This window comes from Protopterus annectens, chromosome 13.part0 (genome assembly GCF_019279795.1).
Source record: "Protopterus annectens isolate FY-2018-M chromosome 13.part0, PAN1.0, whole genome shotgun sequence".
Taxonomy (NCBI): domain Eukaryota; kingdom Metazoa; phylum Chordata; order Ceratodontiformes; family Protopteridae; genus Protopterus; species Protopterus annectens.
In genome coordinates this window covers 542,276,385-542,302,899 of record NC_056747.1, presented here as the reverse complement: position 1 = coordinate 542,302,899, position 26,515 = coordinate 542,276,385, and the positions used below count along the sequence as shown (strand labels likewise).

The 26,515-nt window shown below is 42.6% G+C and overlaps 1 protein-coding gene across 2 annotated transcripts in view; it reads right to left on the bottom strand.

The window, feature by feature from the left end:
- Window positions 1-26,515, bottom strand: part of LIMK1 (LIM domain kinase 1) — a 1,196,288-nt gene that overhangs the window by 151,879 nt on the left and 1,017,894 nt on the right. For both annotated transcript variants that reach the window (XM_044054185.1, XM_044054186.1), the window contains one exon: window positions 13,908-13,994. In XM_044054185.1, the coding sequence (XP_043910120.1) occupies window positions 13,908-13,994 (87 nt within the window). The remainder of the gene's footprint in view (window positions 1-13,907; window positions 13,995-26,515) is intronic.

The window sequence follows — 26,515 nt, the reverse complement described above, 5'->3', positions numbered from 1 at the left end:
TTGAAGGTTGAATGTCAAGCTGGCACCTCGGCGTTCATGAAAATCTACTGCCAATCATTCATTAGCGGACCAGAGTTCCGTTGTGGTGACTCCTAACTGGGAAAAGAGGAAAGACAACAACAGGTTACACATATAAAAAACATTTGTTAATCTTTACCTTACAGTGCTGTGTAACTAAGCAAGTCACTATTTTGGCCAGCCATAGGGCTCTTTTCTACTTGAGTGTTTGCCTCCTACCCCTGTAACTGAAGTACACTGACTCTTACATTTGTCTCTCTGACCCTAATTTGTTTGATACATAGATACCTTGTACCTTTCTGGCTTTCTACACTCAGACATAGATTCCTGTTTGAAAGTTTTACTTACTTGTCTGACATTTGAACAAGTAGCCCTTGTAAAAAAACTCAAAATTGTATACTATTGGTCTGTCTTTCCTGCCAAACATAAGTAACATTAAAGTGCTGAGTGCAGGTTTTAGGCCCTTACATTAAACTTACCTCTGGTGTGGTGTCTTGAGTCAATCAAGGTCTCTCTCTAATCACTCCTACTGCCTTCTCTTTTCCCCCCACCCCCCCTCTTTCCTCAAACAGGTTAAACTGCTACAACTTAGTACAGGTATTGGTTCATCCCTGCTCCGCTTGGGCTCGCTTTGCACCCCACCCTGCCCCCAAATCCTTCCCGCCCCTCGTGCTGCTGCATTTATTAGTACTAGACCACACCCCACTTTTTTAAATCAACTGTTAACAACTTGTCACTCAATAGCACCACCCTCAACCTGATACCACCAGTCCTCTAGCTCTACTATTCCTTTTGCCTAAATTTCAAGTACCATTCAGTAGGTATGCTATCACCCAAATAATCTTATTAACTCTACTACTACCCCTGTTACTCATCCCATATCTCCTAACTGCCTACGAATGTCAGGGTCATCCAGGTTTCCACTACCCTAAATTCAAACCATCCATCCCATCTACAACAGATAATAATGCACCCTTAGTCACTTCCTTCATGCTTACCTCCTTAACCCCTAAATACTACCATCTTACTAGACCTAGTTACATTAGTCCTAGAACTAGACAATATTAAAAAACTTTATTCAATTTCTTAAAACTCATACTCAGGATATACTACAACCTCACAAAGGATGGTGACATCCACCCAAACCCTGGTCCATCCCCACCTATTGACCCTAATCTCCCTACTACATCCCCTACCAACATAGCTCCAACAAACAGATGACCTAACTCACTGCTGGCCTGCCATCTAAACATTAGGAGCATAAATAACAAAACTCAGCACCTGCATACCCTCTTAGCTGTTCATTCCCCAGATCTATTATGCCTAACAGAAACGTGGCTAAAGCCTGCCACCAGGGTATAACATGTTTTGATTAGACCATACCACCAGAAAATGGGGTAGCCACACTTTATGCTGACAGATGGGGTAGACTTGTAGACACCCAACAACCATCCCAGTTCAATAATGCTGAGATTCTTATCTCAAAACTACAAACTAATAAAAACAAAAATATAAACTTTGTCTATGTCTACATTCGCCTAGGGAGGAACACAGAAATGTTAGAAGACTTCTTATATTGGTTATCCAATAATTACCCCCAAGAAACAATTGTTCTTGGGGATTTTAACATTAACTGGAACACTTGCTCTTGTGAAACCCCCACAACCCACATACACCTCTATGGATTTAGTCAAATCATAACCAGTCCCACCAGGACAGGAAACCCAATAACAAGGAAGGTACCCTAGACTGGATAGTCCTTAATTCCCAACTTCAATCCCATTAATCTGGCATTTTGCCTGATGACCTAAGTGACCATTGTCTCACCTATGTAATCAAGCTCAAAGTAGACTGCTCCTGCCAACCCACCTATAGAACATAAACAACAAGAATTTTATTCTCACCGGATTTCAAAATGAACTTAAGGCATGCAACTGGTCAGTATTAAAAAGTCTCCCCCTAGATGAAGCAGTAGCACACTTTTAACGCCAGATTTCTTGCTATTCATAACTCCCATGCTCCCAGCTGCTCTATTAGAACCAAAGTTAATATTGCACCGTGACTTTCTAAAGATACCAATACCAAAATTTCATTTAGAAATAAAACATGGGCCACCTACCGAAAAACAAAAGCCCCAGTTGATCAACTAAGAGTCAGACAGCTAAGGAATGACACCAAAACATCCATAATCTTAGACAAAAAGAACTACTACTACCATCTACTGCAAAAATGCCAAAACAAACCTCAAATGTTCTGGGCAGGAACAAACTACTGCACGCAGGCCAAATTGCCACCCCCCCCCCTCTCAGCTTCCCAGCAAAAATCCCCAGACATTGCTAATAATGTCAACAGCTTCTTCACAGAGACTATCCGGTCTCTAGCCAGTCAACTCTCCCCCAATGGCTCCAATTCTAATGCAGCCACACCCAGTACCCAAACATACTTCACCTTCCAACCTGTTCCTACTCAACTTATTCATGCCCTACTTAAGAAAAGTACAGTTTTGTACCTACCATAAATGTAGATGTTCGAGGATCCACATTGCTGCAGTCCTAACCATTGGGTAGTCCGCTGTCCCAGTCGGCCCGAATACCAAAGTATATGGCTGACGTCGGTCAAGGCGCATTAGTCTGACGTCAGGACGTCAGGGTACTAATGCGCATGACCGACGTCATATCCTCAGTCTTTTCTTGCCCCAGATGTCAGAAGACCCTAAAAAGACAAGGCCAAAACCAAAAACACCAAACACTCCTGCACCAAAAATATGTACAATATATACAAAATTACAAGAGTATAACCTCACCCACAAAACCACCCCTAAACACAGAGGGGAAGGAGGGAGGGTAAATTGGACTGCAGCAATGTGGATCCTCGAACATCTACATTTATGGTAGGTACAAAACTGTACTATGTTCTTCATTCCACATTGCTGCAGTCCTAACCATTGGGTAGAATCCCAAAGCAGAGGTAAGGGAGGCTGGCAAATCATAGGGAAGCAGGAGCTGACAACATGCCTTGCAAAATAGCTGTGGCAAAACCAGCCCTAGATTTAGAGTAGAGAGGAAGGTGGTAATGCTTAGAGAAAGTATGCACTGAACTCCAAGTAGCTGCCTCCAAAATATCCTTAGTTGCCACCCCCCTTAGGAAAGCTGTTGAAGTGGCAGTAGCCCTAGTGGAATGAGGCCTAATCCCAGCTGGAATCTCCTTGCCATGATGGGAATAACAAAATGCAATGCAAAACCCAATCCACTTAGAAATAGTTTGTTTTGACACAGGCTTGCCCTGAGAACTCAAAGCAAAAGAAACAAACAACTGCTGAGACTGCCTAAAATCCTTGGTCCTGCTTAAATAATAACGCAACTGCCTGTGTACATCTAAAGTGTGCAAAATCTTTTCCCCCTTATTTTGGGGATCTGCATAGAAAGTAGGCAAATGAATAGTTTGGTTTAAAGCCACACTAGAAACCACCTTAGGCATAAAAGAAGGATTAGTGCGTAATGATACCCTATCCTTATGGAAAATCAAAAAGGCTCTACCGCCATAAGGGCCTGCAATTCAGAAACCCTTCTTGCAGAAGTAATGGCCAACAAAAGCAGTCTTCCATGACAAGTATTTCAATTCAGCAGTAGCATGAGGCTCAAAAGGTTGTAGAGTAAGTTTCTCCAACACAAAATTGAGATCCCAAGCAGGAGTAGGAGCTCTACGTGGGGGTCTTATATTCTTTGCCCCTCTAAGAAATTGCTTGAACAAAGGATGCAAAAACAATGGTGGGTCACAATCATAGTGAGCTGAAATTGCTGCAGCATGAATCTTAATGGAAGAGAAAGACAAACCTTTGTCCAATAACTCAGTAAGATATTGAAGAGCCACACTCAAATTAGGCTCAGAAATCTCCAAATTCTTTGCTGCACTCCAAAATAAAAATCTCGTCCATTTTTCTGCGTACACTTTCCTTGTACTAGGTCTTCTGGCTTCCATAATCACATTTAAAACTTGTTGAGGAAGTTGAGACCTGCTGTGTTTCAAAACAGAATATGCCAGGCTGTTAGATGAAGAGAGTGAAGCTTGACATTGAGCAGGTGACCGTCCCTCTGAGACAACAGGTGTGGAATCAAAGGTAAAGGCCATGGAGGCTTCCTTACCAGACTCCTCAGTAATGGGTACCAGTGTTGCCGAGGCCAATCTGGAGCTATTAAAATCATCCTTGGCTTGTCTTGTCTGACCTTTAGGAGCACCTTTGGGAGAAGAGGCAGAGGTGGAAAGGCATACACATGAAGATTTTTCCAACTGAAAGAAAGAGCATCCACTTTCCAAGCTGTGTGATGAAACCTCTTTGTGCAAAACTTTGGCAGCTGGTGGTTTAGTGGGGAAGTGAACAGATCTATGTCTGGAGTTCCCCATGACACTGTCAATTTCCGAAATACATGAAGATCCAGTTTCCACTCGTGGGGATCCATGATTTGTCTGCTTAACACATCTGCTAAGGAGTTCTGTGCTCCCGGCAGAAACCTTGCCTGAAGAGTTAGTTGCAAGCTGAGCGCAGTCTCCCATAAAATCATTGCTTGCCTGCACAACGGGTAAGAATGTGTTCCTCCTTGTTTGTTGATGTACCACATGACAGTTGTGTTGTCTGTTAGAATCAACACCTGCCCTGGAAGAAGTAACTCCTTGAAAGCCATTAATGCAAACTGGACTGCTAACATCTCCTTCATGTTGATATGTAGATGCTGTAGTCTGGCAGGCCACTTGTCTTGTATCCACTTTCCATTTAGATGAGCTCCCCAAGCAATGTCTGAGGCATCTGTCGTTAGAATCTGACTCGCCTCTGGCCGGGTCACAGAGAGTCCCTTGTTTAGGTGACATTCCTGAGCCCACCACAAAAATTCCTGTTGAATGCAAGGTATTATTTGAATGACAGTGTCCAAATCCTGGCAGTGCTGTGTCCATACATTTTTGAGATACCATTGCAGCTTCCTCATATGCAGTTTGGCATTGGGAAGCACCAGAATACAAGATGCCATGAACCCTAAGGCTTGAAGGACTGTCCTTGCAGTCAGCCCGGACTGAAGAGATAGTTGATGGAAGTAAATGGAAAGATTCTTTTGTTTGTCCGGGGTTAAAAGGCCATCTGGGCTGCTGTATTCAGTCTCACACCCAGAAAGCACATGTCTTGAGAGGGTACTAGACTGGACTTTATTTCGTTCACAGAATACCCTAGGCATCTTAGCACTGCTATCACATATTCCAAATGCTGTAAAAGGTCTTCCTTTTCTTGAGCCAGAATCAGGCAGTCGTCCAAGTAAGGATAGATTTGAATTCCTTTTAGCCTGAAGTAAGCTATCACTGGAGCCAGAACCTTTGTGAATACTCTGGGCAGTAGATAAGCCAAAGGGCAATGCAGAGAACTGATAATGGGAATTTCCAGCTCGAAAACGCAGATACTTCCTGCAACTTAGTATGATAGGCACATGAAGGTAAGCCTCCTTGAGATCTAAAGTTACCATCCAGTGATCTTTGCCCAGCAGAGGTAAAAGCTGTTGTAACGTCAACATTTTGAACTTGGGAATGTCCAGATAAGTGTTGAGGATAGATAAATCCAAAACTGGTCTCCATGTGTTCCCCTTCTTTGGTACTAGGAACAGGCGAGAGTAAAATCCTAGGCCCCTTTCTGGCACAGGAACTGGCTGAATGGCCCCTATTTGGAGTAACAGAGAAATTTGCTTGTGAGCCTCTTTTCTTTGTAGAGGAGGAATGTCTGGCATGCCTTTGAAAGGAGGCAAGGTATGGAAATAAAACCTGTAACCGTGGTGAATGATATCCAAAACCCATCTGTCTTGGGTAATTAAATCCCAATTTTCTTTGAAAAGAGCCAACCTTCCTCCCAAAGGTGCTGCCAGGCGAGAACGTACTGGCAGCTGAAAAGGCAGGTCATTGGGTCTGTTTATGAAAGGACTGACCCCTGCCCTCACCAGAAGTCTGAGCAGGTGAACTCCTTGTTCTAGGCCTAAAAGAACCTTGAGCTCTGCCCCTACCACGCCTAGACCTACCCCTAGACTGGGAATCATAAGCAGGATATGTCCATCCCTTAGTAGGCCAATTTCTACTAAACTTCGGAGGCTGCACCTGCAAAAAATCTTTAACAGTTTGCATAGACTTAGCCTTGTCCTCCATTTTCTTTAAAACTGCTTCCACAGGCGAACCAAACAACACGTCAGACTGTAAAGGAGCATCCAAAATCCTTGTCTTAACATGCTCAGCTAAATTCTGATCCCTCAACCAGGCGTGCCTACGAAGAACAGAACCAGTGGCAGCCACCCTCGAGGAGGCCTGCACAGCATCAAAACCACATTGCAAGGAATGCTTACCCACCTGTTCAGACACATGAACTAAATCCTGCAACTCTTTACACTCAATACCTTCCGCCAGAGCATCCACCTTAGACTTCAATTGTGAAAGGAGATAATTTTGATATTTTAACATGTGAAACTGGCAATTCAACGCCCTCATGGCTAAAGTGGAAGAAGTATACACTTTCTTTCCCCATCTATCCAAAGCCCTTGCCTCTTTATCAGGAGGAACAGGATTTTTAACAACAGAAGCCTTAACACCTTTAGGCCCCTGAGAGACAGTTTCGGGTCTGCCCTAGGACTCTTAAAAGATACTTATGAGCTTCAGGCACCCTATAGTACCTATCCGGTTTAACTGGGGCAGGAGGCAAAGAATCAGGGTTCAGGGAAGCCTCTGCAAAACATCTTCCACCACATTCAGAACAGGAGGTATAGCTAAAGGCCTATGCTGGGTTAAAACAAGAATTCCTAAGCCTCTTCCTGGAATCAGAGAAATCTTGACCTTCCCATTTAAAATGCTCCCTCATGGAATGCAGAGTCTCTGAAAATGAAAAATCCTCAGGAGGAGAAGCTGAAGGAGTAGAATCATCCACATCAGAATCAGAATAAGGAGGATACTCCTGCAAGTCTTCAGCCGAAGACTCAGAAGCCTCCGAACACTGCTCAAAACTCTCAAACTCAGGTTCCACCCTAGGCCTCTTATCAGGAGGGGGCATAGAACCTCTAATCATAGTAATCAAATCCTCTGCCATTTTAAGCATATGTTTCTTAGGCAAAGATCCTGAAGAGCTAGGAGAACCCCCCACTGAAGTTAAACCTGTCCTGCCTCTCAAAGAAGCCTTGGAAACAGAAGGGGAGGCTCTAACCACCTTAGGAAGAGAGGGAAGAACAGCCACCTGAGAAGCCCCTTCAGCCTGGCCTACCTCCTGAGAGGACACATCCTGTAACAGTAAAGTCTCTCCCTGAGACTCCAAAAAAACTCCTGGCAGAACCTCCGGCTCCACTGAGCCTTCTAAAGAACCGACGTCCGGGACTGTCGGTTCTTCCACTCTAGGCTTTGCTGCTTTGTCCTTGCGCTTTTTGGACGAAGCGGGCGTCGGAGCATCCGACGGCATTTTATAATTACAACGCTTCCCAAAAACTAACCTGGCACAGTCTAACCTTCTCTTAATAGTGCGTTTGTTAAATCTAGCACAAGAGCGGCATCCAACAACGCCGTGCTCAGGCCCTAAACAAGGTATACACAAGGTATGGTAATCCCTATGAGGTATCTGTTTCCCACAAGAAATACAGTTATTCACTTTTTCTGACATCCGGTTAAATACTGAGGCAAGAAAAAACCAAAATATTCCCAACGGGTACTTAGCCAACTTTGATTCGGTCTGAAACTCCGACTTCAGAAAATTTCAGAACGCCAACCTGCACTCGCAAAACTGCTTCTGCATCGGACCATGCGGCAAAAAAGACTGAGGATATGACGTCGGTCATGCGCATTAGTACCCTGACGTCCTGACGTCAGACTAATGCGCCTTGACCGACGTCAGCCATATACTTTGGTATTCAGGCCGACTGGGACAGCGGACTACCCAATGGTTAGGACTGCAGCAATGTGGAATGAAGAACATCTAAGACCCACCACCCTTGGCTGCTGACCTCCTCCCAGCAGACTATCTGCAAAAGACTGCCGACACCATAGCATACCCCATCTCAATATCTGAAGCTACTGTACCTGCTCTATGGAAAATCTCCCATGTCATACCTCTCCATAAAGGAGGCAGTTCCACTGAGCTGTCAAACTTTAGACCCATGGCTATTCTGTCACCTCTAGCTAAAATTATGGAGAAGTGTGTACACATACAGCTCATGCACTACCTCACACAGAACAAGCTGTTGTCCAACTTTCAAAATGGCTTTAAGCCACACCACAATACTACTTCTGCCCTCCTCTCTTTCTCCAACGTCATTAGCCACAACCATAATAATAAGAAACTATCCTCAAGCACTCTTTCTAGATCTATCCAAGGCTTTTGACATGGTTGACCACAAAATGCTTATAAATACCTTGAAGGCCTTCTCCTTAAACAACCATACACTCCAATGGTTTCAATCCTACCTGCAGGCCAGGCAACAGGCAGTCCTATGGCAGAACAAGCTATCATCTCGCCTACCCATCGCATTAGGAGTTCCCCAGGGCTTGATACTAAGATCCCTTCTTTTCTCCACTTTATCAATGACCTTCATTCAATCATCCCATATGCTACCTGCATTCAGTATGTGGATGACTCCATTTTGATTTGTTCTGACACATCACCAGCTACTCTATTCACATTAACCCAAAATACCTTCAATACAGTGGAAAAATGTCTCTCCAATCAACATCTAATCCTAAACCCCAACAAAACTAAGCTGCTCCTCTTCTTCCCCACACTCAGGACCCCCCCCCCCACCATCCTTCAGCATAACTGCTAACAATGGCACTATCATCACCCCAGAAGCCCAAACTAAACTACTGGGTGTAATAGGTGATGATAACCTGAAGTTTGATGCGCATACCAATCCAACTATCAAAACCATTAATAAAAAACTTGACTCTCTTTACAGAATCAAACCTTTCCTTACCCCACTTGCTAAAACTGCAATTGCCCGTTCCCATCTACTATCAACTCTTCTCTACGCCTCACCTCTATTCTCCAACTTAAACAAAACAGATCTTAATAAACTATCATCCTACCATAACCACATTGCCAGATTTGCTACTGGCACAGCCTACTGGACAAACCACTGTCACAACCTAAATCACCTAGGATGGCTTGAACTGCCTAGCCTACTGCAGTTCAACCAGCTAATAGTGGCACATAAAGTCCTTTGCCAACCAGAAAATATAAAGGCACTAAAAAATATTATCAGCCCCTACTCCAGCACCCGGCCACTGCGATCATCCACTAGACTCCTAGTTCAAACATACAAATCCAACTACTCAGCTGGGGACTCTGTTTGCCAACTCTCTTGGAAAAACATGAAACAGACTCCCAGCTGACTTGACCCTAGAACCCTCACTAACTCAATTCAAAAACAAACTCAAGAAATACTTCAAAACTCATTGGTTATGTCCTTGCACTAACCCCGACTAGTGACCTCTCTATTACTTGGGTGCCTTACCTTCAACTACTTCTAACTTTTTCTACCACACCACTTCAGGAAGGGCCAATTGTATAACTGCTGCTCAATGTGTCTTAGTCTAAACTACAATGTCAAAAACAAAAACAACATCTAGCTTAAATGTCGAACATCAGAAACACGACGAACAACATTCGACATGCAGACTTTCAAAACCAGAAGTCTGATATGTCCGTTTACATTTGAGCAGGGGAGCAAGCCCCCCCTGTGCCACCCAAACCCCCTGCAAATTATAGACACCAACTCTGAGATCGCACTACGGTTAGGAAAAGGGTAAATTCCCGGATCCTCACTGTACCACAATCTCCATTCACAATGCCACAGTCATAATAATGAATCAGGCTTCACTTCATTTTCATTATTATGATTTCATATTATTCCAGTTCGGCATTGTGAAACTTTGAAAATGTACTTTTGACCATATGCTCTTAGAGAAGATCCTTTGAAACTTTGATGGCAAACCTACAAATGCATACATACATATAAGCTGTGCAATAAAGCAATGAAAAAGGACTTTGTTACAATAGTGGATACTTGGATATCAAAGGACAGTTCATCTTTGACATGGGTACCCAGAACCTTGACTGTGGTATCAACTTTCAGGGGTGTGCTGTCAGTGTAATAATTACAAGGGAAGTCATGCATTCCAAAAAGTATGATTTTACATTAACTGGCATTTAGTTTTAAGCCATGGTTTTGACACCAGCTATTTGTTTGGGAAAGACCCTCTGGGAGGATTTTGGTTTCCTCTAGTGAGCTTATAATGCACCAAGTTTACAACCATCTGCAAACTTGGTCAGCCACGAACCCTTAACATTTTCTTAGACCTACGAGAAGTAAATGCCAAACACGACTGGCCCAGGAAATGAATCCTGATGTACACCAACAGTAACAGATCTTTTGGAGAAGGTACAGCCACTCACCCTAATTTATTGGATTCTGTTTGTGAGCCAGTTTGCTATCCAATGAGTTGCATTGGGATTTACATTTAATTTGGAGAATTTATCTATGATACCAAAGTATGGGCTGGTGTTGAATGCCTTTGCGATGTCTAAATATGCAGTGTGTACTGATTGGCCCTTATCCTTTGCTTCAGTAACCTTCTTGAAGAAACTGACCTGGTTAAGTAGGCAGGATCTGCCCTTAACAAATCCAAACTGGGTTGGGTTGAGGTTTTGTGGGTTACCTATGTTCTTCTTTATTAATTCCATAATAATCCTCTCCATAGATGAGGTCGGTCAGGCTTATGAGTCTGTAATTACTTGTGTCTGTTAATGCACCACCTTTGTACAAGGCAATGACTGTTACCTGAAATGCTGAGGGCTGGAGCTACTTACGCTTATAGAAAGAAACAGAAAAAAGCAGGAAGTGGCAAGAAATGAGCAGTAAGAAACTATACCTACTGCAGTATTAGTATGGCCGTGCAGGAATGAATGCAGTTTTTAAGATGCAACAATCCTGCCTGCGGAGCAATACTGGCTGTGTATAAGCTGATAATGTGTATCTAATGTTACTTCTATACATCTCATTTCTGGTAGTGATACAAAATTTCTGGCTCGGGAGTTTACAGGGATTGCATTTCTACTGGCAGCCAGCAGACTGTACACAAGCACTGCCTTGCTTCAGTGATGACACTTGTTCAAGCCCCAGCTCTCCTAGCCAGATTGTCACACTGGCTGTTGAAGCTCAAACGTTGTGTTCACACGTGCAGCAATTGGTGCACCATACTATCAAAGAAAATGAGATGATTACGAATGACTAAAGCAAGATAACATTGCACATACTTAAAGTATGTTATAGTCTGCCCACTGATGGGGAGACCTGGTGTTCACTTCGGATCACAGTTTGGATAGTCAACCTAGCTTTAAAGGATGTGATCAGGGATTTAGGAATGAGCAGCCAAAGTCCTGGGGAGGGGGGGATGAAGATGAGCTGCAAGTTACCACCTCCTAGTGGACAGGAGGTGCCAAAATCCTTGGGGGGGGGGGGGGTGAAGTTGAGCTGCAAGTAATCACCTCCTAGTAAACACCAGGGGTTCTCTCACTTGTGCCATTCCACTATGTGTAAGGGGTAGACTTCCTAGAGCTGCATGTATGGCATCATGTACAGAAGGTGATATGTTACTGCTTGCAAGATTATACCCCTAGGGACACTGGCAAACTACAGCTTCTGTACCTAGTCTGTGACAGCACCTGCCTCATCACCCCTTACCCTTGTACAGCCTTTCTCCTTCAAAGTTGCAGGGGTGAAATGAAGGAACATGGTGGGGTATAACTTGCATGGAGAAGAAAATAGTTGCTATGGATAGAGAAAGTCAACCAAAGTAAAAGGCAGAGAAGCAAGAAAAAAGTTACCAGTAATTTTAATTCTACCAGGTAAAATTAATGAAGCATTTATTCTGAATTCAGCAAAGAGTGCCATAGTTATATCTTCATCCAGCAGAAATTGTCATATCCAGCAGTACAGAGAATTGTGAGGGCACTAGTGGATTGTTGAACCCAGGCTTCCCAGTGCTGCAACTGTTAACATATCTTGATTGTGCTAAACTTTATAATATGGTAGTTTAATACTACTAAACACAGTATAAAACGTGAACTATGATAGCTGTTTCTCATTTTGCTGTAATAAGAGTTTGGTTTTGTCAAAGGGAGGTCATGCCTGTTAAATTTAGTCAACTTTGAGACAGTCACCAAAGCCATGGACATGGGGAAGACTGTGCACATCGTCTACCTTGACCTGGCCAAAGCCTTTGATACTATTCCCCGCTCAGATATAATAGATAAACTCTCTCAACTAGGAATCAATCCATATGTTACCAGATGGGTAGCAGACTGGCTCACTGATAGAACCCACCTAGTCAAAACAAGGGAAGCCATTTCAAGCAGCAGATCCATAATGAGAGGTGTACCCCAGGGATTAGTCTGGGATCTCTCTTGTTTGTGATGTACTATTCTGAGGTGCAGGCCAAAACCAGTGGGCTATGGCTGACCAAGTCTGCAGATGACTGCAAGCTGGGTGCCGTCATCGATTCCCCTAGTGATGTGGACATCCTCCAGGAGGGTCTCACCCAACAAATGACTGGTGCCAGAAACATGGTCTCAAACTGAATGCCAAAAATGCATCATCATCCCCTTTTGGGGAGAGTGACATCTCCACAAAGTATCACATTAATAATAAGGTCCTAAGTATGCAATCAGTTGTGAGGGACTTGGGCACCCACGTTGATAGCAAACTGACTTTTGACCACCATACTGCCTCCATTGTATGGAAAGTTTTCTATATGACCCATCTCATTAGTAAAGGTATCTCATCCAGGGACAAGGTGGACATAACATCCCTGTATTCTTCCCTTATAAGACCCATTATTAAGTACAATGTCCCTTTCGGCATGTACCTCACAAAGCACATGCAGAAGCTGGATAGACCACAGAGGTTCCTCACCAGGAGAATCCAGGGCCTCAAACATCTACCCTACACAACAGACAGGCTAAAGGCTCCATCCCTTTACTCAGTCTCCTACAGACTCCTCAGAGGTGACCTCTGTCTGGCATACAAAACAATCTCAGACCCCGCCTTGATGGGACTGCTACATATGCGCAAGTCAAGCTCTACTCGAGTAACCCGCACGTATGACCTCACCTGGTCTGTGACATCAATAGGACTTGTTGGCAGGACAGATATGGGTCCCACAGACTCCCCCTTTTGTGGAATAGACTCCCTCTCCACATCAAGCAGAGTACCTCATTAACCCTTTTTAAGCGCAACATGGACAACTGGATGAGGAACAGAAAATACACCTCTGGGATTCGACCTGCATCCCTGCTGGATAGTGGCATCAGCTGCTGACTTGTTGGAACATGGGCTAAATGCTTGGCTAGGCTTGTAAGGGCCTCAGGGCCAATAGCCTAGTAACTTCCTATGATCCTATGGCATTAAACTATGACCTTAATTCATACCTCAACTTCTTCGCACAGGAAATCTGCAGAAAGGTAAAAAATAATGAGGAGACAAAGGCCCCAAAACAGGGACATATTTTAAATGCTGCTCCTATTAACTTAGAACGTTGACAGAATAATAGGTTTTGCATTGCACAAGAAATATGGACAAAGGCAAAAATAATGCGGGGACAAAGGCCCCAAAACAGGGGTAGATTTTAAATGCTGCTCCTATAAACTAAAAAAGTTGTTAGAATAATAGCTTTTGCATTGACATGCATTTTCTGAAGGATAAGAAGTCTGAAACTGAAATGTCTGCCATTATTTAGTGACTTCAATCCTCAATGATTTTCCAGAAAACTACAAATTTTATGAGGAACAGGCCAAAAATATGAGGCGAACATCTGGACAGTTGAGAGGTATGTCTTACCTCTTTGAGAAAGGTCCTCTGAGTTTCCTCATCAAATCGAATCAACTCCTTCATTGCCATTACCTCTCCTGTCTCTCGGTGTGTCACCTGTCAGAAGAAAGAAGAAACATCAGATGCTGCTAAAAATGATAACAGTATGCTACAAAGTGGAAGCTTATCAGGCCATCAGAAACTGCCCTACTTCCTCCATCTCATGTCATTTTGAAAACTATACCACCCGATGATAACTGCACAGAATCTCAAGTTGTTGAATGCAATACTCATTCAAAAGTCGTACACCAACACAAAATTATTCTGTGAAGTAGGCTTCTAATACATCATCCTCTTTTAGCCAACAAAAACAAGATAATGGTCAGAGTTACCACAATTGTTAACTGCTGTTTACAACTGGGTTGTTCATTTATCTACCCGAATAACAAGTAAAAGTAACAAACTGAAAGGGAAGGCTATATGAGCTACTCCTGGCTTTGCCCTTCAGCAAACATAGTGATTCTTTTAAATTATGCTTCGTGACTTTTGAATCAATTAATTACTAAGAATTTGTCGGTTGACCTCATTTGGTTTGATAATAGTTTACACATGCTTACAACTACTGACATACAAACCTATTCTAATATTTTGCAGACTGAATTTGCTAATGTGATTTAGACATTTTGACTTTGCAGATTCCATTCCTGACTCATGACTGGTATACATTTCAAAATATAATTAAGGTTGATTATTTAAATCTATTACAACATTTTATTTTAACTATCGATTCATTTATGTACTAAAAACTGCTTGGGGTTTCTGTTATATTATAATTTGCTGATTTACAATTGCTTACCACAACTATTTTACATTTCAGATTCTGGTGTCTTCCGGCACTGTTCACTATACAGTAATTTAGATTTGAAGGCTTTGCAGACTTGTATTCTAATTTATGGTTAATGTACATTATTTTTTCTTTGACACCTATTCTATCCTGTTTAGGATTGCAGAGGGACAGGTGCTTATCATTGCAAGCATTGGGTGCAGGGCAGAGGACCATCCTTAACAGTAGTTTGTGGCATCTGGAAAGAGAATACAAAGCACATTATTTAATTCTACTATTAAAAGCATTTACGTTTTCCCTGAAGTGAACTAGTCTGGTATTTCTGAATCATTCTTAAACATTTGAACCCAGTGTTAAGGAATACATCAACCCATATAATATTTCCTTCAGTTTACATTTTCTTATTTCAGTATGAATTCTTTGAAAGATCACTTTGGCAGAAACTAAAAAATCATGTTTTTTTTTTAGCTTATCATTATGTTCTACACAATCTAAATCTGCTTGCAGCATAATAACTATTCATTTTTTAATAGCTCTGATCATTCTCATGGGGAAGGCATGCTGAAATGATGTTGTTTTCTTGGAAATCCATATCTTCCCTATAATGTGAGGGCAGAGGTAATAAGCTTACAATGTCACATTCTGTACTGTCAGATCACACTTCCATTCACGTAGAAATGAAATAGAAAGAAAAGTTTGAGAATCCTCAGTACAAGTGTCAGTGACAGTAACTCATTTGCTTTGAGTCTTACAAATATTCCTAAATATATGCTACAGTTTCTTTAAGAAGTATTCAGGAAACTGACAGCAAAGAGTTCTTTTTCCCCAAAATTTCAATAAATATACAGTAGGGTACCCGTTTACTATGGAGCATTTTCATCTAGTCTGCCCACAAAATATTGATTGGTTTCTCCTATTTTTGCTCTTATAGGTTCATAGGTGTGTACTAGGCTAATGGCCCTGGGGCCTTTACAAGCCTAGCCATAGGATTACCCTGGCATCATGCCCCTGACCTTAGTTCCCAGTGCCCCTGTCGAGTAGAGCCACTGGAGTTATCCCTGGAGTGAATTTTCTATTTCCCATCCACTCATCAAGATTTCTCTTGAAGACGGTCAGCAAGGTGCTCTGCTTGACATGTATGGGAAGTCTATTCCATAGCATGGGCAGTCTTCTGGGTTATGAACCTGTCCCCCCAGTATGTTCTGTTGATTGTGGTAATGAGGTTGAGGTCTCTGGAACATGTAGTGTGGAGGGATTGGGATTTCTTTAGCTGTAGCATTTCTAACAGAGCTGGGTCAGACATGGCTTTGTAAGTCAAGCAGAGGTCGCATCTAAGTAGGCGATATGAAATGGAGAATAGGTGGAGTTTTTTGAGTCTATCCATATAGGACAAGTGTTCAAGGCCTAGGATCCTCTTTGTGGGGTACTTTTGCGGCCTCTCCAGTTGTTGCAGGTGTTTAGTGAGGTACATGCCAAATGGGGCATTGTACTCATTGACTGGCATAATAAGAGAAGACTAAAGGGAGACAATGACCTCTTTCTTCCTGGATGTAAAACCCTTAGTAATGAGATGTGCCACATAGAAGGGCTTTCTGACCACAGTGGTAATGTGGTGATCAAAAGAGAGGTTGCTGTCAACCTGTTTTCCCAGATGTCTTATAATGCCTTCTGTATTCAGTGGACTACCATCAAAGTGGTAATTCGTGGGAACCGGGTTTTTCCCAAAGGGGATGACGACACATTTTTTAGAATTGAGCTTAAGGCCATGGTTCTGACACCAGTCGTTCTCAGTGAGGCCATTCTGTAGGATGTCAACATCACTTGGGGAGTTAATACTGCCCAACTTGCAATCGTCTGCAAACTTTGTCAGCCAGTGTCCCTTTGTGTTGGCCTTGACTTCAGAGAAGCAGATACCAAACAGGAGAGGACCCAGGAACGAATCCTGTGGGACTCCACTCGTGACTGGTCAGCAGTCTGACTTGGAGTCAGCTTTCACACTGTGCATTCTACCTGTGAGCCAGTTTGCAACCCACCCAGTGATACAGGGGTTGATGCCTAGCTTAGTGAGTTTTTCTATGATCCCTCTAAAGTTAACATCCTGTACCACTAAAGTGATTCAACATGTATTCATGAAATCTTCAGGGAATGTTACTGGCAGAATATAAAATGTCACTGGTGTTCTACCTTTAAACAGGAAGGACTACCTGCATCTTGAATTTTAATGAAAGAAAAAATTGAAAGTAATTTTTATGCCTCAACACATACTGAGAATGAAAATATCAGTTTTATACAGATGCACATACTCCTTTCAGGTCTAAAATCATTAAAACATTATACATTTATGTTTTGATAGTTCCTTATTTTACTCTAAAGAGAACTGACGAGTTAACATTTCTTTTCAGATGACTGTTTTGTAAAAGTTGTACTCTGTCAATTTGCAAAGGCCATTCTGGCCTGAATTCTACCATAACGTCAAATGAGAATCTCACTCTGCTGTGTTAAGATACTGCAACATTTTCAGGAATGACCACCGGATAATTCCACTTTCATTTTGTTTTCCATAGTGTAATGTATTTTTAGGGAAATTGATAACAAAATCCCAGATATGGGCATATCTCTCAAAACAGGGCCAGCCTTAGGTAAGCTGGCGCCCTAGGAGAAAAGGCTCCATGGTTCCTCCCCCACGGCTAATCACATCCTGGCCTATACACACTATCCAGATTACTTTTATTTCTTTCTTTTTCTCACAGTTTGTCTTATTCTTTAGTTTTTGTCTGCAGTTATACATTCATTCAACATTTTCTACCTAAGCAGAACTGTACTATGATAACTGTGAAGGCAACAGCTGTGTTAAGATGGGAGCCCAGGGCCTGTAATGCACCAGAAGCCATGGGGTTCTAGCTGCTCTGAGGTGAATTTTAGAGTTTTTTAAACAACCTTTTCATTCAGTGATTGGCTGAAGAAAAGTTATGATCAATGAAAGACATTTAGTCTTTCTCTTCAACCTTGTTTTTTCCTATAACCCTTCCAGCACATCCTAATTGACCAAGACGGCACTATAATAACTGTAGGGGAAATAACTGTATTAAGTCAAGTGGTCACCAGGAGCCATGGGATTTTTAGATGCTCTGAAGTGAATTTTTACAGATTTTAAAACATTTTTTAATCTTCAACTTTGGCTTTCCTCTAAATCCTTTAACACATCCTAACTGACCAAGACTATATTGTAGTAACTGAAGTAAGCTGGGGGTCTAGGCTATGCCAGACTCCAGAAGCCATGGGGTTACATGCTCTGAGGTAAATTTTGTTTTTATTCACTGATGGCATGAACAAAAATCATACAGAGGAAAAAAAATCTGTTGTATCTTTAAGAAAGAAACGTGTTCTATCCAAGGCTTAATACTCAAAGTTAAAAAAATAACAGTGCACAATAAACATTGAAGACAAATGCTCATGATGACACATAAATCATATCTGGAAAGAGTATCTACCTCCCTATGCTACTCTAAAAAAGCAGTCACTTTCAGTGTATCCCCACCTGGCATTAAATTGGGATGAAAATTAAGGCACAAACTGCCACAATATTGTACTTGAAGTCACTGCTATCATATTTAGCATGCCTCCTCACCCCTAATCACAAAGGACAGCCAACAGCTATATGCCCCTCTGATGTCACACATAGAAAAACTTAATATCAGACACACACAAACTAAATGCCTCTTTATCCATCCCAAATGATAGCTACCTCTATATGCATCTGATGTATGACTGGGAGGAGAATGAAAACAAAAATAATTACAATGTTTCCAGTTTAGTATTAAATAGTTTCCTGTATAAGCTTAGTGACCGCCTGTCTGTACACCCTTCTGAAGTATATGAAAAAAGCTAAAGAAATACTGATCACATCGATGCTTCTATCTCACATGCATCCTTCTCAGCTCTTCAGAATTCTGCAGAATGTCCTGAATCTCAAGATACAGCCAATCTGCAAAGTCAGCCATTAGAGTTTTATAGTTAAAAAAGTCACAAAGCACAAACTGAAGCAGATAAACACAAAAGCCAGAAGAAGTAGCTGAATTGTACCCACTCAAAGTATTGCAGGCTGCAAATCACCACACAGTTGTAGAATGCAGAATCCACTTTATTAACTTCAGACAAAAAATCCAAGAATGAGCGCTTTCGTCCAGAAAGATCTGATTTGCAGCCTGCAATACTTTGAGTGGGTTCAATTCAGCTACGTCTTCTGGCTTTTGTGTTTATCTGCTAGAGTTTTATAGTTCTCAGTTCAAGAATGCATCACATTGATGCAAATGCTTAGCACTGTGACAGCCATGGCTTCACGCCTACCATATGAACATTGCGACATCTCTACTCTGTGAACTTGCAATGTTAAAGTCTAACATCATGTTGCTTGAGTTGAATGGTCAAATGGAGCATCTGCAAGGCACACCATTTTTATTTATTTATTTTTAGAGCTTAGAAACAATGTATTTTATTGCTCTAAAAATTAAAAATAAATAAATAAAATGGAAGGAGGGTCCCTCCAAGTATAGCACCCTAAGCAGATACCTAGATGGCCTATGCATAAGCCTGGCCCTGTTTCAGAACATGTGAAATATGGGCACTTTACTACAACATATACAGATGACAGAAAATACTAACTTATACATTATAAAAAGAGTATTATTTTGGGGTTAAATTTTACAAGAACATACCAGTAATATGATTCAGATAAAATTAGTGTATTAGCTTCAACAATGCAAAATAACAAGACTACATATAGCAATAAAGAATCAGTTCTCTGTAACCATAAAAAAGTATTATAACAAATTTATCAGACTAATTTATCATGACCCTCAAACACAAAATACTCTTACCTAGTGGTTTCAGTTGTAAATGCATGTAAACAACTAAACACTCTAAATTGGGGGTGGGGGGTTACAATTCTTATGACAAAAAAAAAACTGTAAAAAGGATAAATAAGTATTTTTTTTTACTTCTAATAGGCCATTCATCAGATGGGTATTTGAGACCATTATACTTGGTGTACAGAGCAGAAGTTCACCACAGCACCCACATTAAAATCAGAGTGTTATGCTGGGATTTTGTTGGACAACTGGACATGCCAGTAGTATCTGTAGTCATTTAAGCAACTGTGACTGAGATCATGGCCATTAGAATAATATTCATATGTGTGCATGAAAAGTACAGTTTTGTACCTACCATAAATGTAGATGTTCGAGTGTACACCCTGCTGCAGTCATCACACTTGGGTTATCCTGCCGTCAGGCGGTCCCGCAGTCGGCCGGAATTCCAAAGTCTTGGTCCGTCGTCGGTTGCTATCGCTTCTTCCCTGACGTCAGTGCGCCAGGGGTATATATAACGCATCCGACGCCATTTTCTTCAGTTTTTCTTGCCCCAGATGTCAGGTGCCCCCAAAAAGGTGGACAGTAATTAGTACCAAATTGAGTTAATTTTGCACAAACACAAAATCCCTCCAGCTATAAGCAAATACATCAGGAAGGTATTGTAGAGATTTAGCCAGTTAGATCAGAGGGGATGGAGGGAGGGTAACCTGGACTGCAGCAGGGTATACACTCGAACATCTACATTTATGGTAGGTACAAAACTGTATTATGTTCATCGTGTTACCCTGCTGCAGTCATCACACTTGGGTAGAATCCCAAAGCTAAGGATGGGTGGAGGAGTCATAGAGGGTTAGTGGAGGCTAGAAGGCCCTGCAGAACTGCAGTGGCGAAGCCCGCCCTAGTCTTAGAGTAAAGTGGTAAGTGATAGTGTTTGGTAAAGGTGTGTACTGAACTCCAAGTTGCAGCTTCCAAAATCTCCTTGGTTGGAACCCCCCTGAGGAAGGCTGTAGATGTAGCTGTTGCCCTGGTAGAGTGGGGCCTAATGGTAGCAGGAACTGGTTTTCCATGATGGGTATAGCAGAAACGAATGCAATGTCCTATCGATTTGGAAATGGTTTGTTTTGATATAGCCTTCCCTTGTGAAGCTGTAGCATAGGATACAAAGAGCTGGTCAGATTTTCTGAAAGCCTTAGTTTTATCCAAGTAGTGAAGTTGCCTGTGAATGTCCAAGGAATGCAGGAGTCTCTCTCCTTTGTTCTGTGGATTAGGGAAGAAGGTGGGTAAGTGGATGGTTTGATTTAAAGCCACACTGGAAACCACCTTAGGCATGAATGAAGGATTAGTTCGTAGAGAAACTCTGTCTTGATGGAAAATGAGGAAAGGTTCCACTGCCATTAGTGCCTGCAGCTCCGATACTCTTCTAGCTGAAGTTATTGCTAGCAGCAGGGCAGTTTTCCATGATAGGAACTGTAGTTCTGCAGAGAAAGCTGGTTCAAAGGGAGGTAGTGTAAGTTTTTCCAGAACAAAATTGAGGTCCCATGTTGGTGTAGGAGCTCTCCTGGGGGGCCTAATGTTTTTTGCCCCTCTGAGGAACTGCCTTAGCAGCGGATGCGAAAACAAGAGTGGATCCATGTTGTAGTGGGCTGAAATAGCTGAAGCACAGATTTTAATGGAAGAAAAAGAAAATCCTTTGTGCAACATCTCAGTTAGATACTGTAGAATGTGAGGCTGAATTATGTTTTGGCCTTTAGCTTGGTTCCAGGCACAAAACCTTTTCCATTTGTCCGAATAAGCCTTCCTGGTGCTTGGCATCCTAGCTTCCAGAATAACATCCATAACTGCTTGGGAAAGAGGAGCTGGCTGGATGCTTATGTGATTTGCCATGCAGCCAGATTTAAGGTTTTGAGCTGGCTGTGAAGAATTTGATTGTTTTGCTGTGTGAGCAAATGGGTAACTTGTGGTAAAATCCAAGGTGGGTCCTGGGTCATATTCCTCAATAGCGGGTACCAGTGCTGGCGTGGCCAGTCTGGGGCTATGAGTATCAGTCGTAGTCTCTCCTTTCTGACTTTCAGAAGCACCTTTGTGAGCAGAGGCAATGGAGGGAAGGCATATACTGTCAGGTTTTTCCAAATGAATGAGAGTGCGTCCACTTTCCAAGCTTGATGGTGAAATGTCCTTGTACAAAATTTTGTTAGTTGATAGTTTTGAGGACTAGCAAACAGGTCTATGTCTGGAAGGCCCCATTTTTGAGTTATCATTGCAAATACTTGTGGATCCAGTTTCCACTCGTGGGGATCCATGATGTTTCTGCTGAGGTCGTCTGCCAATGTGTTCTTCTTTCCTGGCAGGAACTGAGCTTGTAACTGAACTTGGTAAGCCAGAGCTGTGTTCCACAAGGTCATTGCTTGCCTGCATAGAGGGTAGGAGTGTGTACCCCCTTGTTTGTTTATGTACCATATTACTGTGGTGTTGTCCGTCTTTATTGTAAGTTGTCCTGGATGTAATAGAGTCTTGAAGGCTGTCAGAGCATTCTGTACAGCTAGCATCTCTTTTTGATTGATGTGCAGATTCCTTTGATCTGCAGTCCATACGCCTTAAACACACTGTCCTGCCATGTGAGCCCCCCAGGCGTAGTCTGATGCATCTGTTGTCATAGTTTGCCTGGCTGGGGGCAAGGTAAAAGGCTGACCCTTGTTGAGGTGACATGCCTGTGACCACCATAGAAACTCCTGTTGTAGGCAGGGAATGAGAGATATCATTGTGTCCAAGCTGTGGCTGTGTTGAGACCATATGCTTTTTAGGTACCACTGTAATTTCCTCATATGCAGCTTTGCAAATGGCATTAGTAGTATGCAAGATGCCATGAAGCCCAAGGCCTGCAGAATTTTTCTTGCAGTTAGTTGGGTCTTTGTTGCCATTGTTTTGAAATATTGAGTCAGTTGTAGTTGTTTGTCTGGCGTCAGATAAGCCTTCTGGGCCATTGTATTCAAGCTGGCACCCAGGAATGTCATATTTTGTGAGGGTACTAGTTTTGACTTCTTTTCATTTACTGTGTACCCCAGGCAACTTAGGAGATGTTTTACAAAAGCCAGATGTTGTAAGAGAATATCCTTGCTTTCTGCTTGGATGAGGCAATCGTCCAGGTATGGGTATATTTGAATTTCTCTGTCTGCAGTATGCAATTACTGGTACCAGGCATTTTGTGAAGACTCTGGGCGCAGTAGATAAGCAAAAGGGCAGTGCAGAAAATTGGTAATGGGTTGAACCTGCAATGAAATGGAGGTATCTTCTGCAACTTTGTCTGATAGGGACATGCAGGTATGCCTCCTTGAGGTCCAATGTTACTAGCCATGCTTCCTTGCCCAACATGGGAAGAAGCTGCTGTAGTGTTAGCATCTTGAATTTGGGTACTTGTAAGAAGGTGTTTAGAATTGAAAGGTCCAGAATTGGTCTCCAGGCATTGTCCTTTCTGGGCACTAGAAAGAGTCTTGAGTAAAATCCTTGGCCTTGCTCTGGAGTAGGAACCAGTTGAATGGCTCTGTAATTTGTTTTTGTGCCTCTGCCCATTGATTTTGTGGCAGGTTTGGCATTCCTCTTTTCATTGGCAAAGTGTGAAAATGGAATCTGTATCCTCGTGAAATTATGTCTAGGACCCATTTGTCCTTTGTGACAATATGCCAGTTGTCTGAAAAAAGTGCGAGTTTTCCTCCCAAGGGGGCTGCCAAGAGAGTGTTGCTTGGCCAGATGAGGTGCAAGTCATTGAGTTTGCCTTCTGGTAGATTGGGACCTGTCTTCTCCTCCCTTCTGTGTTGCAGTGCCCCATTGGCGAGGTTTGTACTGGGCTTGTGGTTGTCCTCTGCCTCTTGGATGTCTGTATTTACCCCTCTGTGGTCTGTCAGTATCTGGAAAGGACCAATTTTTTGTTGGCCAATTTCTGCTGAAGCGAGGGGGCTGTACCTGCAGGAAATCTTTGACTGTCTGCATAGATTTTGCCTTATCCTCCATTTTCTTTAAGACTTCTTCTGCTTTAACTCCAAAAAGAACATCCTGCTGTAAGGGAGCATCTAGAAGCTTTGCTTTAACATGATCAGGCAGAGTTTGTTCCTTTAACCAAGTATGCCTACGTATATCAGACCCAGTGACAGCTGCTCTGCAGGAAGCCTCCAAAGAATCAAACCCACATTGTAAAGTATGTTTGCCCACCTGTTCAGCTGCATGCAACAGATCCTGCATTTCTTTCAATTCAGCCTGTTGAGGGAGAGTGCTCATTCTTTGTTTTAACTGAGAGATAAGAAATTGCTGATACTTTAGCATGTGAAATTGGCAAATTTAGTGCCCTCATAACTAGAGTGGCTGAGGTGTAAACCTTTTTCCCCCACCTGTCTAATGCTCTGGAGTCCCTTTCAGAGGGTACAGGATTTTTAGCCATAGAAGCCTTCGCCCCTTTGGGACCCTGGGAGATGGTCTCTGGATCAGCAACAGGGCTTTTATAAAGAAATTTGTGGGAATCAGGCACTCTATAGTATCTGTCAGGTTTGGCCGGAGCAGGAGGTAGAGAGTCTGGGTTCAAACTGGATTCTAAGTAAACATCATCCACAATGTCTAAAATTGGTGAGATGGCAAGAGGTCTGTGCTGGGGGAGTAAAAGAAACTCTCTGAGCCTTTTCTTAGAGTCAGAGTAGTCCTGACCTTCCCAGTGAAAATGTTCCCTCATAGTGTGTAAAGTTTCCCCAAAGGAGTAGTCTTCAGGAGGAGAAGCTGAGGGAATGGAATCCTCAGCATCAGAATCTTCAAAAGGGGAGAAGGAGTAATCTTGGTCCTCAGAGGAGCCTGAAGAAATGGACACTTGCTCAGAGGATGCATAATCTTCCTCTTGTCTAGGCCTTTTGACAGGAGGGGGCTGGGAACCCCTGATTAAAGAGATCAAATCTTCAGCCATTTTGAGCATCTGTTTCTTAGGCATGGGGCCTTGAACAGGGGACTGAAGTGCAGTCCTTTTAGGTTTAATAGGAGTCTTCGTCTTAGGATACGTTCTAATGGTGAGCGTCGTCGGTCTGAAAACGCTTTCAGTAACTGAAGGTGTTTCTGCAGTACCGACATCTTTTTCAGCAGTGTCGTCGGTAGGGGCTGAACAAAATGGCTGCGTCGGCCTGGTACATTCCGCCAAAAGTTCCGAAGCGGTCTCGGGTTCCAGATCTGCGGTAGTCAGGGGCTGCGTTGGAGCCTCACTGAAGGCCGGAGAACCGGAGACCGGACCAGCCGAGGCCTCGGAATCTGACTTGGGCCTGGGCTGCCTGTCCTTATCCTTGCGTTTTTTGTGCACGCCGGTAGTCGGTTGCTCTGACGGCATAGTGTAGTTAAATTTTCCACCGAAGTAGTGTTGTGCGAAATCAAAGCGTCTTTTTATAGTACGCTTATTAAACCTAGCACAAAAACAACAACTAGTGACGTTGTGGTCTGGGCCTAGGCAAGGTATGCAATAAAAATGAAAATCCTTATGAGGTATTTGCTTCCCACAAGAAATACAATTGTTAACTTTTTCTGATATCAGTCTGAGGCAAGAAAAGTTTCCCCAACGGGGTACTTAGCTTTATAGAAGACTTCGGTCTGAAATTCGAGTTCGAAAATCTCAGGAGTCGGCCGACCGGCACTTGCGAACTGCTTCTGCTTCGGGCACCACGCGGCAAGAAAGACTGGAGAAAATGGTGTCGGATGCATTATATATACCCCTGGCGCACTGACGTCAGGGAAGAAGCGACAGCAACCGACGCCGGACCAAGACTTTGGAATTCCGGCCGACTGCGGGACTGCCTGACGGCAGGATAACCCAAGTGTGATGACTGCAGCAGGGTAACACGATGAACATCTATGGCATGAAGCTAGCATATCTCTTTGTTACAGCTTCTGAAAGATGTTTCAGGCAGATAAAGAGGTATTACGCAGAAACATAATAGGCCTTTGCTCAGAGGACTTTTGTGGTCCTTATCCCCACAAATCTGAGGTAAGTGAATTAACCGGGGGCTTTCCTCAGACACCAGTTTACCTTACTACAGCTCTGCCTGAAACAGTTGTTGAAGTTCCAAAAATTCCTGAGTCCCTTCCTCCCCAAAGATTGTTATGGAACATGTCCAAACTGCACTACCCAGGGCTTGAAATACCAACTCTACAGGCCTGAATAATATACCTGCAGTTTATCCAACCAGCACCAGACACACCCTCTCTGAACCGCTCCCAAAACTGAAAAGTTAAGTAAAGACGGGGTACTTTCCTGAATTATAAATAATGACTTTTGTTATACCCCTGCATAAAGGGGTCCCACTTCAGATGCTGGGAACCATTGAACCATCATCCTAAAAAAAACAGTTTGCAAAGACACAGATTGCAAAGTCATTCAGTCTGTTAATTTCTATCTGATTTCATAATATCAGATATAACAGTATTAATGTTCTAGACATACAACAATATGGTTTTGTAAAAAAGAAATAATGTCTACTTAATTAGGTAAACTTTGAGAAAGTCATTAAAGCTGTAGATAGCAGCCATGCAGTTGATACAGTGTACCTTTGACACTAGCCCCCACGTTGGTATTCCAGATAAGCTTTAATGCCTAAGCACAGACTTTCATGTTGAAAGTCAGATAATAAGCTGGCTGAAAAATAGAACCCACATAGTTAAAATAGCAAGAGCCACCTCAGAAAGCACAAAGGTGATAAGAGGCATTACTCAGGGCTCAGTGCTGATATCCCCTCTGTTCAGTATTTACTTGCTGGATCTACAAACCACTACCCAGACATACCACTAACTAAATTTGCCAAAGACTGCAAGGGGTGTGTTTTCATTCACTCAACAGCTGATGCCAGCAACAGGGCTAAATCATGCAAATCAATGGTGTATTAGGAAATTGGCTAATGTTAAATGCACAGAGG